This window comes from Gadus chalcogrammus, chromosome 9 (genome assembly GCF_026213295.1).
Source record: "Gadus chalcogrammus isolate NIFS_2021 chromosome 9, NIFS_Gcha_1.0, whole genome shotgun sequence".
Taxonomy (NCBI): Eukaryota; Metazoa; Chordata; class Actinopteri; order Gadiformes; family Gadidae; genus Gadus; species Gadus chalcogrammus.
In genome coordinates this window covers 9,106,682-9,125,439 of record NC_079420.1, presented here as the reverse complement: position 1 = coordinate 9,125,439, position 18,758 = coordinate 9,106,682, and the positions used below count along the sequence as shown (strand labels likewise).

At 40.2% G+C, this 18,758-nt stretch overlaps 1 protein-coding gene across 1 annotated transcript in view; it reads right to left on the bottom strand.

Annotated features, from left to right (window-relative positions):
• Positions 1-18,758, bottom strand: part of pamr1b (peptidase domain containing associated with muscle regeneration 1b) — a 55,600-nt gene that overhangs the window by 10,276 nt on the left and 26,566 nt on the right. Inside the window, exons 15-20 of the mRNA XM_056598762.1 lie at positions 18,431-18,749; positions 17,895-18,071; positions 17,551-17,617; positions 16,047-16,267; positions 15,514-15,620; positions 14,764-15,006 (exon numbers count right to left, since the gene is read on the bottom strand). Coding sequence (XP_056454737.1) covers positions 14,764-15,006; positions 15,514-15,620; positions 16,047-16,267; positions 17,551-17,617; positions 17,895-18,071; positions 18,431-18,749 — 1,134 coding nt within the window. The remainder of the gene's footprint in view (positions 1-14,763; positions 15,007-15,513; positions 15,621-16,046; positions 16,268-17,550; positions 17,618-17,894; positions 18,072-18,430; positions 18,750-18,758) is intronic.

Below are 18,758 nucleotides of genomic sequence, written 5' to 3'. Positions count from 1 at the left end.
ACATATCACATGATTTTGGATTCAATTTAAAAGTAAATGCCCTGTTATTCCAGGCTCATTTCACTTCAGGGTTATAGTTCACGACCCCATGGGGTCACGCAAAAGGTTTCAGAACATTCTTAGGTGGAGTTTCAAAATAAAAGCCCACCAAAAATTCCAATATGAGACATATTACATATGATTTTGGATTCAATTTAAAGGAAAATGCCCTGTTATTCCAGGCTCATTTCACTTCAGGGTTATAGTTCACGACCCCATGGGGTCAGGCAAGAGGTTTCAGAACATTCTGATGTGGATTTTCAAAATAAAAGCCAACCAAGATATCCAATGTGAGACATATCACGTGATTTTGGATTCAATTTAAAAGTAAATGCCCTGTTATTTCAGGCTCATTTCACTTGATGGTTATAGTTCAAGACCCCATAGGGTCACCTAAGAAGTTTCAGAACATTCTGATGTGGAGTTTCAAAATAAAAGCCAACCAAAAAATCCAATGTGAGACATATCATATGATTTTGGATTCATTTAAAGTAAATGCCCTGTTATTCCAGGCTCATTCACTTCAGGGTTATAGTTCACGACCCCAGGGGGTCACGCAAAAAGGTTTCAGAACATTCTTAGGTGGAGTTTCAAAATAAAAGCCCACCAAAAATTCCAATATGAGACATATTACATATGATTTTGGATTCAATTTAAAGGAAAATGCCCTGTTATTCCAGGCTCATTTCACTTGATGGTTATAGTTCAAGACCTCATGGGGTCACGCAAGAAGTTTCAGAACATTCTGATGTGGAGTTTCAAAATAAAAGCCAACCAAGATTCCAATGTGAGACATATCACATGATTTTGGATTCATTTAAAAGTAAATGCTGTTATTTCAGGCTCATTTCACTTGATGGTTATAGTTCAAGACCCCATAGGGTCACCCAAGAAGTTTCAGAACATTCTGATGTGGAGTTTCAAAATAAAAGCCAACCAAGATATCCAATGTGAGACATATCACATGATTTTGGATTCAATTTAAAAGTAAATGCCCTGTTATTCCAGGCTCATTTCACTTCAGGTTATAGTTCAAGACCCCATAGGGTCACCCAAAAGTTTCAGAACATTCTGATGTGGAGTTTCAAATAAAAGCAACCAAGATATCCAATGTGAGAATATCACATGATTTTGGATTCAATTTAAAGGAAATGCCCTGTTATTTCCAGGCTCATTTCACTTCATGGTTATAGTTCACGACCCATAGGGTCACCAAGAAGTTTCGGAACATTCTGATGTGGAGTTTCAAAATAAAAGCCCACAACATTCCAATATGACATATTGCATATGATTTTGGATTCAATTTAAAATAAAATGCCCTGTTATTACAGGCTCATTTCACTTCATGGTTATAGTTCACGACCCATAGGGTCACGCAAAAGTTTCAGAACATTCTGATAGTGGAGTTTCAAAATAAAAGCCCACCAAAATTCCAATATGAGACATATTACATATGATTTTGGATTCAATTTCAAGGGAAATGCCCTGTTATTCCAGGTCTCATTTCACTTCAGGGTGGTATAGTTCAAGACCCCCATAGGCGTCCCACCCAAGAAGTTTCAGAACATTCTGATGTGGAGTTTGCAAAATAAAAGGCCAACCAAGATATCACATGTGATACATATCACATGATTTGGGATTCATTTAAAGGAACATGCCCCTGTTATTCCAGGCTCATTTCACCTTCAGGGTTATAGTTCAAGACCCCATAGGGTCACCCAAGAAGTTTCAGAACATTCTGATGTGGAAGTTTCAAATAAAAGCCAACCAAGATATCCAATGTGAGACTATTCACATGATTTTGGATTCAATTTAAAAGTAATGCCCTGTTTATTCAGGGCTCATTTCACTTGATGGTTATAGTTCAAGACCCGCATATGGTCACCCAAGAAGTTTCAGAACATTCTGATGTGGACGTTTCAAATAAAAGCCAACCAAGATATCCAATGTGAGACATATCACATGATTTTGGATTCAATTTAAAAGTAAATGCCCTGTTATTTCAGGCTCATTTCACTTGATTGGTTTAGTTCAAGACCCCATAGGGTCACCTAAGAAGTTTCAGAACATTCTGATGTGAGTTTCAAAATAAAAGCCACCAAGATAGCCAATGTGAGACATTAACATGATTTTGGATTCAGTTAAGGAAAATTGCCCTGGTTATTCCAGGCTCATTTCACTTCAGGGTTATAGTTCAAGACCCCATAGGGTCACCCAAGAGTTTCAGAACATTCTGTGTGGAGTTTCAAAATAAAAGCCAACCAAGATATCCAATGTGAGACATTATCCCATGATTTTGGATTCAAGTAAAAGTAAATGCCTGGTATTTCAGGCTCAATTTCACTTGAGGTTATAGTTCACGACCCCATAGGGTCCCCAAGAAGTTTCAGAACATTCTGAGTGTGAGTTTCAAAATACAAAGCCAACCAAGAATAGCAAATGTGAGGACATATCACATGATTTTGGATTCAATTAAAAGTAAATGCCCGTTATTTCAGGCTCATTTCACTTGATGGTTATAGTTCAAGACCCCATAGGGTCAACTAAGAAGTTTCAGAACATTCTGATGTGGAGTTTCAAAATAAAAGCAACCAAGATATCACAATGTGAGACATATCACAATGATTTTGGAATTCAATTTAAAGGAAATGCCCTGTTATTCCAGGCTCATTTCAATTCATGGTTATAGATCAAGAGCCCATAGGGTCACCCAAGAAGTTTCAGAACATTCTGATGTAGAGTTTCAAAATAAAAGCCAACCAAGATATCCAATGTGAGACATATCACATGATTTGGATTCTAATTTAAAAAGTAAATGCCCTGTTATTCATGGCTCATTTCACTGATGGTTATAGTCAAGACCCCATAGGGTCACCCAAGAATTTCAGAACATTCTGATGTGGAGTTTCAAAATAAAAGCCAACCAAGATATCCAATGTGAGACATATCACATGATTTTGGATTCAATTTAAAGTAAATGCCCTGTTATTTCAGAGCTCATTTCACTGGATGGTTATAGTTCAAGACCCCATAGGGTCACCTAAGAAGTTTCAGAACATTCTGATTTGGAGTTTCAAATAAAAGCCCACCAAAAATTCCAATATGAGACATATTACATATGATTTTGGATTCAATTTAAAGGAAAATGCCCTGTTATTCCAGGCTCAATTTCACTTCAGGTTATAGTTCACGACCCCATGGGGTCACGCAAAAAGGTTTCAGAACATTCTTAGGTGGAGTTTCAAAATAAAAGCCCACCAAAAATTCCAATATGAGACATATTACATATGATTTTGGATTCAATTTAAAAGAAAAATGCCCTGTTATTCCAGGCTCATTTCACTTCAGGGTTATAGTTCACGACCCCATGGGGTCACGCAAAAGGTTTCAGAACATTCTTAGGTGGAGTTTCAAAATAAAAGCCCACCAAAAATTCCAATATGAGACATAGTACATATGATTTTGGATTCAATTTAAAGGAAAATGCCCTGTTATTCCAGGCTCATTTCACTTCAGGGTTATAGTTCACGACCCCATGGGGTCACGCAAAAGGTTTCAGAACATTCTTAGGTGGAGTTTCAAAATAAAGCCCACCAAAATTCCAATATGAGACATATTACATATGATTTGGATTCAATTTAAAGGAAAATGCCCTGTTATTCCAGGCTCATTTCACTTCAGGGTTATAGTTCAAGACCCCATAGGGTCACCCAAGAAGTTTCAGAACATTCGATGTGGAGTTTCAAAATAAAAGCCAACCAAGATATCCAATGTGAGACATATCACATGATTTGGATTCAATTTAAAGTAAATTGCCCTGTTATTTCAGGCTCATTTCACTTGATGGTTATAGTTAAAGACCCCATAGGGTCACCCAAGAAGTTTCAGAACATTCTGATGTGGAGTTTCAAATAAAAGCCAACCAAGATATCCAATGTGAGACATATCACGATGATTTTGGATTCAATTTAAAGTAAATGCCCTGTTATTTCAGGCTCATTTCACTTGATGGTTATAGTTCAAGACCCAATAGGGTCACCAAGAAGTTTCAGAACATTCTGATGTGGAGTTTCAAAATAAAAGCCAACCAAGATATCCAATTGTGAGACATATCACATGATTTTGGATTCAATTTAAAAGTAATACTGCCCTGTTATTTTCAGGCTCATTTCACTTGATGGTTATAGTTCAAGACCCATAGGGTCACCCAAGAAGTTAGCAGAACATTCTGATGTGGAGTTTCAAAATAAAAGCCAACCAAGATAGTCCAATGTGAGCCATATCCATGATTTTGGATTCAATTTTAAAAGTAAATGCCCTGTTATTCCAGGCGCATTTCACTTCAGGGTTATAGTTCACGACCCATGGGTCACGCAAAAGGTTTCAGAACATTCTTAGGTGGAGTTTCAAATAAAAGCCCCCACAAAAATTCCAATATGAGACATATTACATATGATTTTGGATTCAATTTAAAGGAAAAATTGCCCTGTTATTCCAGGCTCATTTCACTTCAGGGTTATATGTCACGACCCCCATGGGGTCACGCAAGAAGTTTCAGAACATTCTGATGTGAGTTTCAAAAATAAAAGCCACCAAGATATCCAATGTGAGACATATCACGTGTTTTGGATTCAATTTAAAAGTAAATGCCCTGTTATTTCAGGCTCATTTCACTTGATGGTTATAGTTCAAGAACCCCATAGGGTCACCTAAGAAGTTTCAGAACATTCTGATGTGGATGTTTCAAAATAAAAGCCAACCAACGATATCCAATGTGAGACATATCACATGATTTTGGAATTCAATTTAAAGTAAATGCCCTGTTATTCCAGGCTCATTTCACTTCAGAGGTTATAGTTCACGAACCCCATGGGGTCCACGCAAAAGGTTTCAGAACATTCTTAGGTGGAGTTTCAAAATACAAGCCCACAAAAATTCCAATATGAGACATATTACATATGATTTGGATTCAATTTAAAGGAAAATGGCCCTGTTATTCCAGGCTCATTTCACTTCAGGGTTATAGTTCACGACCCCATGGGGTCACGCAAAAGGTTTCAGAACATTCTTAGGTGGAGTTTCAAATAAAAGCCCACCAAAAATTCCAATATGAGACATATTACATATGATTTTGGATTCGATTAAAGGAAAATGCTCTGTTATTTCAGGCCTCATTTCACTTGATGGTTATAGTTCAAGACCCCATAGGGTCACCCAAGAGTTTCAGAACATTCTGATGTGGAGTTTCAAAATAAAAGCCACCAAGATATCCAATGTGAGACAATATCACATGATTTTGATTCAATTTAAAGGAAAATGCCCTGTTATTCCAGGCTCATTTCACTTCAGGGTTATAGTTCAAGACCCCATAGGGTCACCCAAGAAGTTTCAGAACATTCTGATGTGGAGTTTCAAAATAAAAGCCAACCAAGATATCCAATGTGAGACATATCACATGATTTTGGATTCAATTTAAAAGTAAATGCCCTGTTATTTCAGGCTCATTTCACTTGATGGTTATAGTTCAGACCCCATAGGGTCACCCAAGAAGTTTCAGAACATTCTGATGTGGAGTTTCAAAATAAAAGCCACCAAGATATCCAATGTGAGACATATCACATGATTTTGGATTCAATTTAAAAGTAAATGCCTGTTATTTCAGGCTATTTCACTTGATGGTTATAGTTCAAGACCCCATAGGGTCACCTAAGAAGTTTCAGAACATTCTGATGTTGAGTTTCAAAATAAAAGCCCACCAAAAATTCCAATATGAGACATATTACATATGATTTTGGATTCAATTTCAAGGAAAATGCCCTGTTATTCCAGGCTCATTTCAATTCGGGTTATAGTTCACGACCCCATGGGTCACGCAAAAAGGTGAGAAGGTTTCAGAACATTCTTAGGTGGAGTTTCAAAATAAAAGCCACCAAAAATTCCAATATGAGACATATTACATATGATTTTGGAATTCATTTAAAGGAAAATGCCCTGTCATTCCAGGCTCATTTCACTTCAGGGTTATAGTTCACGACCCCATGGGGTCACGCAAAAGGTTTCAGAACATTCGTTAGGTGGAGTTTCAAAATAAAGCCCACCAAAAATTCCAATATGAGACATATTACATATGATTTTGGATTCAATTTAAAGAGAAAATGCCCTGTTATTCCAGGCTCATTTCACTTCAGGTTATAGTTCAAGACCCCCATAGGGTCCACCAAGAAGTTTCAGAACATTCTTAGGTGGAGTTTCAAAATAAAAGCCAACCAAAATATCCAATATGAGACATATCACATGATTTTGGATTCAATTTAAAATAAAATGCCCGGTTATTTCAGGCTCATTTCACTTGATGGTTATAGTTCAAGACCCCATAGGGTCCACCCAAGAAGTTTCAGAACATTCTTGATGTGGAGGTTTCAAAATAAAAGCCAACCAAGATATCCAATGTGAGACATATCACATGATTTTGGATTCAATTTAAAAGTAAATGCCCTGTTATTTCAGGCTCATTTCACTTGATGGTTATAGTTCAGACCCATAGGGGTCACCCAAGAAGTTTCAGAACATTCTGATGTGGAGTTTCAAATAAAAGCCAACCAAGATATCCAATGTGAGACATATCACATGATTTTGGATTCAATTTAAAAGTAAATGCCCTGTTATTTCAGGCTCATTTCACTTGATGGTTATAGTTCAAGACCCCATAGGGTCACCCAAGAAGTTTCAGAACATTCTGATGTGGAGTTTCAAAATAAAAGCCAACCAAGATATCCAAGTGAGACATATCACATGATTTTGGATTCAATTTAAAAGTAAATGCCCTGTTATTCCAGGCTCATTTCACTTCAGGGTTATAGTTCACGACCCCATGGGGTCACGCAAAAGGTTTCAGAACATTCTTAGGTGGAGTTTCAAAATAAAAGCCCACCAAAAATTCCAAATATGAGACATATTACATATGATTTTGGATTCAATTTAAAGGAAAAATGCCCTGTTATTCCAGGCTCATTCACTTCAGGGTTATAGTTCACGACCCCATGGGGTCACGCAAGAAGTTTCAGAACATTCTGATGTGGAGTTTTCAAAATAAAAGCCAACCAAGATATCCAATGTGAGACAGATCACGTGATTTTGGATTCAATTTAAAAGTAAATGCCCTGTTATTCAGGCTCATTTCACTTGATGGTTATAGTTCAAGACCCCATAGGGTCACCTAAGAAGTTTCAGAACATTCTGATGTGGAGTTTCAAAATAAAAGCCAACCAAGATATCCAATGTGAGACATATCACATGATTTTGGATTCAATTTAAAAGTAAATGCCCTGTTATTCCAGGCTCATTTCACTTCAGGGTTATAGTTCACGACCCCATGGGTGTCACGCAAAAGGTTCAGAACATTCTTAGGTGGAGTTTTCAAAATAAAAGCCCACCAAAAATTCCAATATGAGACATATTACATATGATTTTGGATTCAATTTAAAGGAAAATGCCCTGTTATTCCAGGCTCATTTCACTTCAGGGTTATAGTTCACGACCCCATGGGGTCACGCAAAGGTTTCAGAACATTCTTAGGTGGAGTTTCAAAATAAAAGCCCACCAAAAATTCCAATATGAGACATATTACATATGATTTTGGATTCGATTTAAAGGAAAATGCTCTGTTATTTCAGGCTCATTTCACTTGATGGTTATAGTTCAAGACCCCATAGGGTCACCTAAGAAGTTTCAGAACATTCTGATGTGGAGTTTCAAAATAAAAGCCAACCAAGATATCCATGTGAGACATATCACATGATTTTGGATTCAATTTAAAAGTAAATGCCTGTTATTCCAGGCTCATTTCACTTCAGGGTTATAGTTCACGACCCCATGGGGGTCACGCAAAAGGTTTCAGAACATTCTTAGGTGGAGTTTCAAAATAAAAGCCCACCAAAAATTCCAATATGAGACATATTACATATGATTTTGGATTCAATTTAAAGGAAAATGCCCTGTTATTCCAGGCTCATTTCACTTCAGGGTTATAGTTCACGACCCATGGGGTCACGCAAGAAGTTTCAGAACATTCTGATGTGGAGTTTCAAAATAAAAGCCAACCAAGATATCCAATGTGAGACATATCACGTGATTTTGGATTCAATTTAAAAGTAAATGCCCTGTTATTCAGGCTCATTTCACTTGATGGTTATAGTTCAAGACCCCATAGGGTCACCTAAGAAGTTCAGAACATTCTGATGTAGAGTTTCAAAATAAAAGCCCACCAAAAATTCCAATATGAGACATATTACATATGATTTGGATTCAATTTAAAGGAAAATGCCCTGTTATTCCAGGGCTCATTTCACTTCAAGGGTTATAGTGTCACGACCCCATGGGGTCACGCAAAAGGTTTCAGAACATTCTTAGGTGGAGTTTCAAAATAAAAGCCCACCAAAAATTCCAATATGAGACATATTACATATGATTTTGGATTCGATTTAAAGGAAAATGCTCTGTTATTTCAGGCTCATTTCACTTGATGGTTATAGTTCAAGACCCCATAGGGTCACCTAAGAAGTTTCAGAACATTCTGATGTGGAGTTTCAAAATAAAAGCCACCAAGATATCCAATGTGAGACATATCACTTGATTTTGGATTCAATTTAAAAGTAAATGCCCTGTTATTTCAGGCTCATTTCACTTGATGGTTATAGTTCAAGACCCCATAGGGTCACCCAAGAAGTTTCAGAACATTCTGATGTGGAGTTTCAAATAAAAGCCAACCAAGATATCCCATGTGAGACATATCACATGATTTTGGATTCAAATTTAAAGTAAATGCCCTGTTATTTCAGGCTCATTTCACTTGATGGTTATAGTTCAAGACCCCATAGGGTCACCAAGAAGTTTCAGAACCTTCTGATGTGGAGTTTCAAAATAAAAGCCAACCAAGATATCCAATGTGAGACATATCACATGATTTTGGATTCAATTTAAAAGTAAATGCCCTGTTATTTCAGGCTCATTTCACTTGATGGTTATAGTTCAAGACCCCATAGGGTCACCTAAGAAGTTTCAGAACATTCTGATGTGGAGTTTCAAAATAAAAGCCCACCAAAAATTCCAATATGAGACATATTACATATGATTGTGGATTCAATTTAAAGGAAAATGCCCTGTTATTCCAGGCTCATTTCACTTCAGGGTTATAGTTCACGACCCCATGGGGTCACGCAAAAGGTTTCAGAACATTCTTAGGTGGAGTTTCAAAATAAAAGCCCACCAAAAATTCCAATATGAGACATATTACATATGATTTTGGATTCAATTTAAAGGAAAATGCCCTGTTATTCCAGGCTCATTTCACTTCAGGTTATAGTTCAAGACCCCATAGGGTCACCCAAGAAGTTTCAGAACATTCTGATGTGGAGTTTCAAAATAAAAGCCAACCAAGATATCCAATGTGAGACATATCACATGATTTTGGATTCAATTTAAAGGAAAATGCCCTGTTATTCCAGGCTCATTTCACTTCAGGGTTATAGTTCAAGACCCCATAGGGTCACCCAAGAAGTTTCAGAACATTCTGATGTGGAGTTTCAAAATAAAAGCCAACCAAGATATCCAATGTGAGACATATCACATGATTTTGGATTCAATTTAAAAGTAAATGCCCTGTTATTTCAGGCTCATTTCACTTGATGGTTATAGTTCAAGACCCCATAGGGTCACCCAAGAAGTTTCAGAACATTCTGATGTGGAGTTTCAAAATAAAAGCCAACCAAGATATCCAATGTGAGACATATCACATGATTTTGGATTCAATTTAAAGTAAATGCCCTGTTATTTCAGGCTCATTTCACTTGATGGTTATAGTTCAAGACCCCATAGGGTCACCTAAGAAGTTTCAGAACATTCTGATGTGGAGTTTCAAAATAAAAGCCCACCAAAAATTCCAATATGAGACATATTACATATGATTTTGGATTCAATTTCAAGGAAAATGCCCTGTTATTCCAGGCTCATTTCACTTCAGGGTTATAGTTCACGACCCCATGGGGTCACGCAAAAGGTTTCAGAACATTCTTAGGTGGAGTTTCAAAATAAAAGCCCACCAAAAATTCCAATATGAGACATATTACATATGATTTTGGATTCAATTTAAAGGAAAATGCCCTGTTATTCCAGGCTCATTTCACTCAGGGTTATAGTTCACGACCCCATGGGGTCACGCAAAAGGTTCAGAACATTCTTAGGTGGAGTTTCAAATAAAAGCCCACCAAAAATTCCAATATGAGACATATTACATATGATTTTGGATTCAATTTAAAGGAAAATGCCCTGTTATTCCAGGCTCATTTCACTTCAGGGTTATAGTTCAAGACCCCATAGGGTCACCCAAGAAGTTTCAGAACATTCTGATGTGGAGTTTCAAAATAAAAGCCAACCAAGATATCCAATGTGAGACATATCACATGATTTTGGATTCAATTTAAAAGTAAATGCCCTGGTTATTTCAGGCTCATTTCACTTGATGGTTATAGTTCAAGACCCCATAGGGTCACCCAAGAGTTTCAGAACATTCTGATGTGGAGTTTCAAAATAAAAGCCAACCAAGATATCCAATGTGAGACATATCACATGATTTTGGATCAATTTAAAGTAAATGCCCTGTTATTTCAGGCTCATTTCACTTGATGGTTATAGTTCAAGACCCCATAGGGTCACCCAAGAAGTTTCAGAACATTCTGATGTGGAGTTTCAAATAAAAAGCCAACCAAGATATCCAATGTGAGACATATCACATGATTTGGATGCAATTTAAAAGTAAATGCCCTGTTATTCAGGCTCATTTCACTTGATGGTTATAGTTCAAGACCCCATAGGGTCACCCAAGAAGTTTCAGAACATTCTGATGTGGATTTCAAAAATAAAGCCAACCAAGATATCCAATGTGAGACATATCACATGATTTTGGGATTCAATTTAAAAGTAATGCCCTGTTATTTCAGGCTCATTTCACTTGATGGTTATAGTTCAAGACCCCATAGGGTCACCCAAGAATTTCAGAACATTCTGATATGGAGTTTCAAAATAAAAGCCAACCAAAATATCCAATATGAGACATATCACATGATTTTGGATTCAATTTAAAATAAAATGCCCTGTTATTTCAGGCTCATTTCACTTGATGGTTATAGTTCAAGACCCCATAGGGTCACCCAAGAAGTTTCAGAACATTCTGATGTGGAGTTTCAAAATAAAAGCCAACCAAGATATCCAATGTGAGACATATCACATGATTTTGGATTCAATTTAAAAGGTAAATGCCCTGTTATTTCAGGCTCATTTCACTTGATGGTTATAGTTCAAGACCCATAGGGTCACCCAAGAAGTTTCAGAACATTCTGATGTGGAGTTTCAAAATAAAAGCCAACCAAGATATCCAATGTGAGACATATCACATGATTTTGGATTCAATTTAAAAGTAAATGCCCTGTTATTTCAGGCTCATTTCACTTGATGGTTATAGTTCAAGACCCCATAGGGTCACCCAAGAAGTTTCAGAACATTCTGATGTGGGAGTTTCAAAATAAAAGCCAACCAAGATATCCAATGTGAGACATATCACATGATTTGGATTCAATTTAAAAGTAAATGCCCTGTTATTTCAGGCTCATTTCACTTGATGGTTATAGGTCACGACCCCATAGGGTCACCCAAGTAGTTTCAGAACATTCTGATGTGGAGTTTCAAAATAAAAGCCCACCAAAATGTCCAATATGAGACATATTACATATGATTTTGGATTCAATTTCAAGGGAAATGCCCTGTTATTCCAGGCTCATTTCACTTCAGGGTTATAGTTCACGACCCCATGGGGTCACGCAAAAGGTTTCAGAACATTCTTAGGTGGAGTTTCAAAATAAAAGCCCACCAAAAATTCCAATATGAGACATATTACATATGATTTTGGATTCAATTTAAAGGAAAATGCCCTGTTATTCCAGGCTCATTTCACTTCAGGGTTATAGTTCAAGACCCCATAGGGTCACCCAAGAAGTTTCAGAACATTCTGATGTGGAGTTTCAAAATAAAGCCAACCAAGATATCCATGTGAGACATATCACATGATTTTGGATTCAATTTAAAAGTAAATGCCCTGTTATTTCAGGCTCATTTCACTTGATGGTTATAGTTCAAGACCCCATAGGGTCACCCAAGAAGTTTCAGAACATTCTGATGTGGAGTTTCAAAATAAAAGCCAACCAAGATATCCAATGTGAGACATATCACATGATTTTGGATTCAATTTAAAAGTAAATGCCCTGTTATTTCAGGCTCATTTCACTTGATGGTTATAGTTCAAGACCCCATAGGGTCACCTAAGAAGTTTCAGAACATTCTGATGTGGAGTTTCAAAATAAAAGCCCACCAAAAAATGTCCAATATGAGACATATTACATATGATTTTGGATTCAATTTCAAGGGAAATGCCCTGTTATTCCAGGCTCATTTCAATTCATGGTTATAGATCACGACCCCATGGGGTCACGCAAAAGGTTTCAGAACATTCTTAGGTGGAGTTTCAAAATAAAAGCCCACCAAAAATTCCAATATGAGACATATTACATATGATTTTGGATTCAATTTAAAGGAAAATGCCCTGTTATTCCAGGCTCATTTCACTTCAGGGTTATAGTTCAAGACCCCATAGGGTCACCCAAGAAGTTTCAGAACATTCTGATGTGGAGTTTCAAAATAAAAGCCCACCAAAAATTCCAATGTGAGACATATCACATGATTTTGGATTCAATTTAAAAGTAAATGCCCTGTTATTTCAGGCTCATTTCACTTGATGCTTATAGTTCAAGACCCCATAGGGTCACCTAAGAAGTTTCAGAACATTCTGATGTGGAGTTTCAAAATAAAAGCCCACCAAAAATTCCAATATGAGACATATTACATATGATTTTGGATTCAATTTCAAGGAAAATGCCCTGTTATTCCAGGCTCATTTCACTTCAGGGTTATAGTTCACGACCCCATGGGGTCACGCAAAAGGTTTCAGACATTCTTAGGTGGAGTTTCAAAATAAAAGCCCACCAAAAATTCCAATATGAGACATATTACATATGATTTTGGATTCAATTTAAAGGAAAATGCCCTGTTATTCCAGGCTCATTTCACTTCAGGGTTATAGTTCACGACCCCATAGGGTTAGGAAACTTTGGTTGGCTTTTATTGAGCCTGAAATAACAGGGCATTTTCTTTTAAATTGAATCCAAATACATATGTAATATGTCTCATATTGGAAACTTTGGTGGGCTTTTATTTTGAAACTCCACATCAGAATGTAATGGCTAGTATATACAGGTAGGTACGGCAAAAAACTGAGTCGGCTGGCTTGACCGCAGTATTATATTGACCGGGTATTCCCAAGACGCTCACGCTCTGCAGCAAGCCAGTCACAGTTGATTGGCGCGGCGCTGTACAGCGAACGTAAACAAACGACTAAGCTAAGGTTTTAAGTATTACTTTTCCTCCAGAGATCCCGCTAATGTTGTGTTATAAAGTAAAGGGAAATAAGATATCTATTCTTCCTCCACCTCTCTCGCTTCTCTGCTTGGTGTCGCTGACGCTTATAGTTTGCCTCCCTCCCTCGCTCTGGTAAAGTCACGTACGTGAAAAAAAAAAATAACGAAGCTCCGAATACTGATTTAAGCTTCCAATACTAATTTTCCGAAACAGTATTCGAATAATTTCAACACCTGACAATACACTGTACAGCATATTGTAATGCAGAGTTGAATGGATGAATAAAGGGTACCCAGCACTTTTCAGACCACACTCAAGCTTATGGTTATTGTCCCCACCACTCCTAAAACAAACCTTAAGTGTTCTGCCCTTTATCACCCTGCCAGTGGATGAGGTGTCATATCCCCCCTAAACGCCCACTATGGAAAGCTCTTAGAGCAGGGGTGCCCAACCAGTCGATCGCGGTCTACCAGTAGATCGCCGACAGATCCCAAGTCGATCGCGAGGGGTAAATAAAAAAAAAAAAAAAAAGTTTTTTTTTTTTTTTTTTTTTTTTAATAAAATTAAATTTGCGCGGGACATATACGCGCGGTAGCGCATGTGCTGTTAACAGCAGTTGAAAGCCGTCAACAGTAGTTACACACTCCTAAACGTTGGCATGGCTGAGGGAAAACAAGCTAAGACCTACCATTTTCACCCTGAGTGGGAGGAAGATTATTGATTATCGTTGAGAAGGTGCCGTGCGCAGACGGAATGAAACCCCCACTGAAGTCCGTAGGTTCACGATACAACCCCCCCCCCGTCAACAATTGTTCCCTACCCCCCCCCCCCCCCCGTCAACATTGTTCCCTACCCCCCCCCCCCCCCCCCCCCCCCCCGCTTGAAGGTAGGTTTGCTGGTAGATCTCGGGAGGTTGGCTACTTGAAAAGTAGATCTTGGGTCGAAAAAGGTTGGGCACCCCTGTCTTAGAGGATGCACTAAATCAGTGTATCTGACTTGAGGCATCCACATCTGACCTGAATAGGTAACATATCCCAATACTCGCAACTATGCCATGGTGCCTCAGGTAGGTAACATGTACTTTAATAACAGTAATGCCGTCAGAAAAGGCGTAATTAACTTGCAGTACCTCCATGGAACACTAGTGAGGAGAGTTCCCGCTGAGATGTTGGAGAATTCTCCTGCACTAGATGCAGAACTCACCCTGAGGTGTTGCAGGCCCTTGGAGGTCCTGAGGTCGTTGCGGTAGTGCTTGCCAACCACCACTTTCATCTTGGCGGTCCCCAGGGGGTACGCCTTCCCCAGCTCGGTCACGCAGTGGGCCGCCACCACCACGCTGCGCTGGTTCACAAGGGCCCCACTGCACACCAGCTGCCAGTCGGACCCCCCGTCCTGGCCCTCCGGAACCGACCCGGCGCCGCTCTTCAGGGGCTTCAACGAGGCCGCCTGGAGACGGGTCGAGGCAAGAAGATTTATTCATGAGGATGCTTTTAAAAAAAACACCAGGTTTATCCTAGGTGTTGCGCGATATGGGTCAACGGAAGCCACAATTGACAGGGTGCCTGCGCTCGGTGAACCGTACCATTTGTCTTCATTCACACCTCGCAGTGACGTGTGTTGTAGCCTGTTTAAACCGTCGCAGTCGAAGGCATTGTGACAGCTAATGCGAACATGCAATTTTCTTTTTCATTTAAATCCAAAAGTGGATTGCCATGCAAGTACATCACAAAATGCCCTACCACAAAGACCGATGTGCTTTTCATTTTCGTTTTTTAAAACGTTTGTGTTTACATTCGTGACACACGCCCTCGCAATTTCGGAAGAATCGTCACGAGGAGGTAATTTAGGCAAACCATTTTGGTACACGGTTTTACACGGTTACCATCGTAAACGTGGTTACGATCTCCGGACCACGGGGTCCTGTCGGTATAACTGAAGGGGGAAGTCTCTCACCTTGGACGCGTTGGCTTTCTTGGTGGAGCGCCGATAGATGGCCGCCAGCCAAGGCCAGTGGGCTTCTGCTGGCCTCTGGGGGTCAAAGGTCGAATGCTTCCCACACACTGGGGTACAGGAGAGGGAGGGACGTGAAGTGGGAGAGGGGAGAGGGGGGAAGGAAGGGGAAGATATAGAAGAGGTTTGAGAGTCCCCACTTGGCATCGTGTTCAATTAAACCTGACCCCTTCGTTGTGTGTGTGTGTGTGTGTGTGTGTGTGTGTGTGTGTGTGTGTGTGTGTGTGTGTGTGTGTGTGTGTGTGTGTGTGTGTGTGTGTGTGTGTGTGTGTGTGTGTGTGTGTGTGTGTGTATAGTTCACAGCTTCTTTATTTTCAAAAAGGTGTGTGTGTGTGTGTGTTATATGTTTGTGCATGTACCTGTGTCTTCCTCCCAGTGTGCTTTTCTGTGTGTATGTGTGTGTGATTGCCTGTAGCATCGAGACCATCAGCGTCATCCAGCTGTTATATCCTCCTACGGTCCGCTACTGCCCTCACCTGGCGAGCAGGAGACATGACGCCCGCTCCACTTGCCGGTCTTGAGGCAGGTGCGGCGTGCACTGCCGGCGTGGTGGTAGTAGGGAGAGGCACACTGGTACTCTATCTGAGCGTACAGGTGGTGGAAGCCGTGGGGCAGGGCCTGGACAGCCCCCCGGGGCTCGTCGGCCTGCAGCAGGTGACCCAGCCCCATGGAGTAGAGCTTGTGGATGGGGGTCTTCCTGGGGGTGAGAGAGGAGGAGAGCAGGGGAACGGACAGAGTTTTATGGCCTACTTGGTTTGCACAAACAAGGAGGTCATGCTGGTGTGTTGCTGCAGTGACAATGATTGTATTAAGATGCTGAATACAGAAATAGTACAAAGAACAACAACGGACAGAGTTTTATGGCCTACTTGGTTTGCACAAACAAGGAGGTCATGCTGGTGTGTTGCTGCAGTGACAATGATTGTATTAAGATGCTGAATACAGAAATAGTACAAAGAACAACAATGCATGAATCTTAAATGTAGTAACTATGAACAATATTTATATTGTGTTTTTGCTTCACCATTGAACTGAGCCATTTTCTCCTACCATCTGCAGAACCTATCGGGTAGTTCTCATTATCAAATATAGATTATATAGGTATTGGTTGTAGGGCCCGACCGATTCATCGGCCTGCCGATTTAATCGGCCGATTATAGCCTTTATGAAAATAATCGGCATCGGCCAAAAAGACGCAGATTACAACCGTTTTTTTTTTTTTTCTTTTTTTTTTTTTAAATGTTATTGCCCTTAGTATCCTGCAGATTGCGCTCCTACTCGCCTTGCTAACTAACAACTTTAGCTGGAGTAAAAAAGAGGAGATTGAATTTTACCGTACAACATGAAAGCACGCTCGCTCAGGCAGCTGCGCGCTCCCCTCACCAATGTACACAAGACGCGTTGTTTGAGCATGTTGTGCCTGTTTTTCTTTAGGTCCCAGGCCATGTTAATTTGTTATACTGTAGACTCTAACGGTGAGACCATACTGCTCAGCACGCACGTGTTAGTCACTGCTCACGAGCGCAGCACATTGGGAGTTAGTTATTTATTTTACATTTTACATTACACTCATTTTTGACTGTAAATGTATTCTAAAACACTCAAAGGTTCTGCATTCAATTCACATATTCGTCAAAAGTGTTTAAAGTATATTTAAGGTATCAAAAACTACGTTTTATATGCTTTTTTTGTTTTGTTTTTAATCGGCCGATTAAATCGTAATCGTAATTTTTCTCTGAAAATAATCGGCATTGGCATCGGCACTCAAAAATCAATATCGGTTTGGTTGATAGAATAAAGCATGACACTCATTTTTTGTGTGCAGACAGTGAGTCAGTCATTCATTGTGGATTCAGAGAAGAAGTCAGTGAAACAGAGTGGCAGGAAGTCAGCTAGACAGAGTGACAGGAAGTCAGTGAGACAGTGAGACAGTAAGTAATTTAGTCTGAGTCAGAGAGTGTGACAGTCAGTGCAACACACCTGGATGGAATCTGCAGCGGCAGCACTTTCTGTCTGACCAGCTCTGACACCTTTGGTTCTCTGCAGGCTACACACACACGCGTGCACACACACACACACACACACACACACACACACACACACACACACACCACACACACACACACACACACACACACACACACACACACACACACACACACACACACACACACACACACACACACACACACACACACACATATCCAACATCATTATTATTATAAGATCCCATTCGCTGTTTGTGCATAATGCTCTCTGTGCCCTTTCCCTGACAACAAGAGTAACATAATGAAGGCCTGGTTGATGAAATAGTTTCCGAGTACCTCGGACGCAGAGCGGCTGCGTGCCGCTCCAGGTGCCGTTGGGCTGGCAGGCTCGGCGGGCCTCACCGCTGAGTGCGTACGAATGGTTACAGGAGTATTCCACCGTCGCTGGAACCAGCCCTGGCACGGGCCGGAGGGAGCCGTGGTGTGGGCGGGGCGGAGCCCGGCACATCCCCCCTGGATACCACAGCAGGGGGTTAGAGAAGGGCGGGGGGGGGGTGTGGGGGTGTGGAGGGGGGGGGTTTGAAGGAAAATGTGAGTTGATAGCTAGTAGCCACGTCGTGGGGGAAGGGTGGGATGTTTTCCTCTTGGACTGGCCCTGATGTGCCTGTTCAACTGGAGCACGTCAGATTGTTTTGTTTCGGGGGGTATTCCTTGCCATTCATTCATTTGAAAACAATTCAGCATTCAATTTGATTTTAAAGTTGAATGACCACACTGCCTAGGCGTGTGATTTGGATTACTTCAATCGTTGGCTGTGTACATTGTACTCTGCTCAACAAATAAACCGTGTCTAATAGAAGATGTGGCCTCACCGTCAATGCTGGCGTTGAGATCTTTCTCCTTCTCCTTCTCCTTCTCCTCCTCCTTCTTCTTCTCCTTCTCCTCCTTCCTCTTCTTCTCCTTCTGCTGCCTCTCTTGTTCTTTAACCTCCTTCTCCAGTTCCTCAGCCGCAGCATCCTTCCCTGCTTTTGTGTCTTCGTCTGTCTTTTCGTCTCGGCTCTCTTTCGCACCGTGCGACGTGGCTTTCCCAGGGGTCTCCTCTCCTTCGCCGTCCCCCGCTCTGTACGGAGTGAAACGGGAGGTGTTGCTCCTGCTTGGTACGGTCTCCATCTCCGGCTCTGGGGGAACCCATGTTTTGTT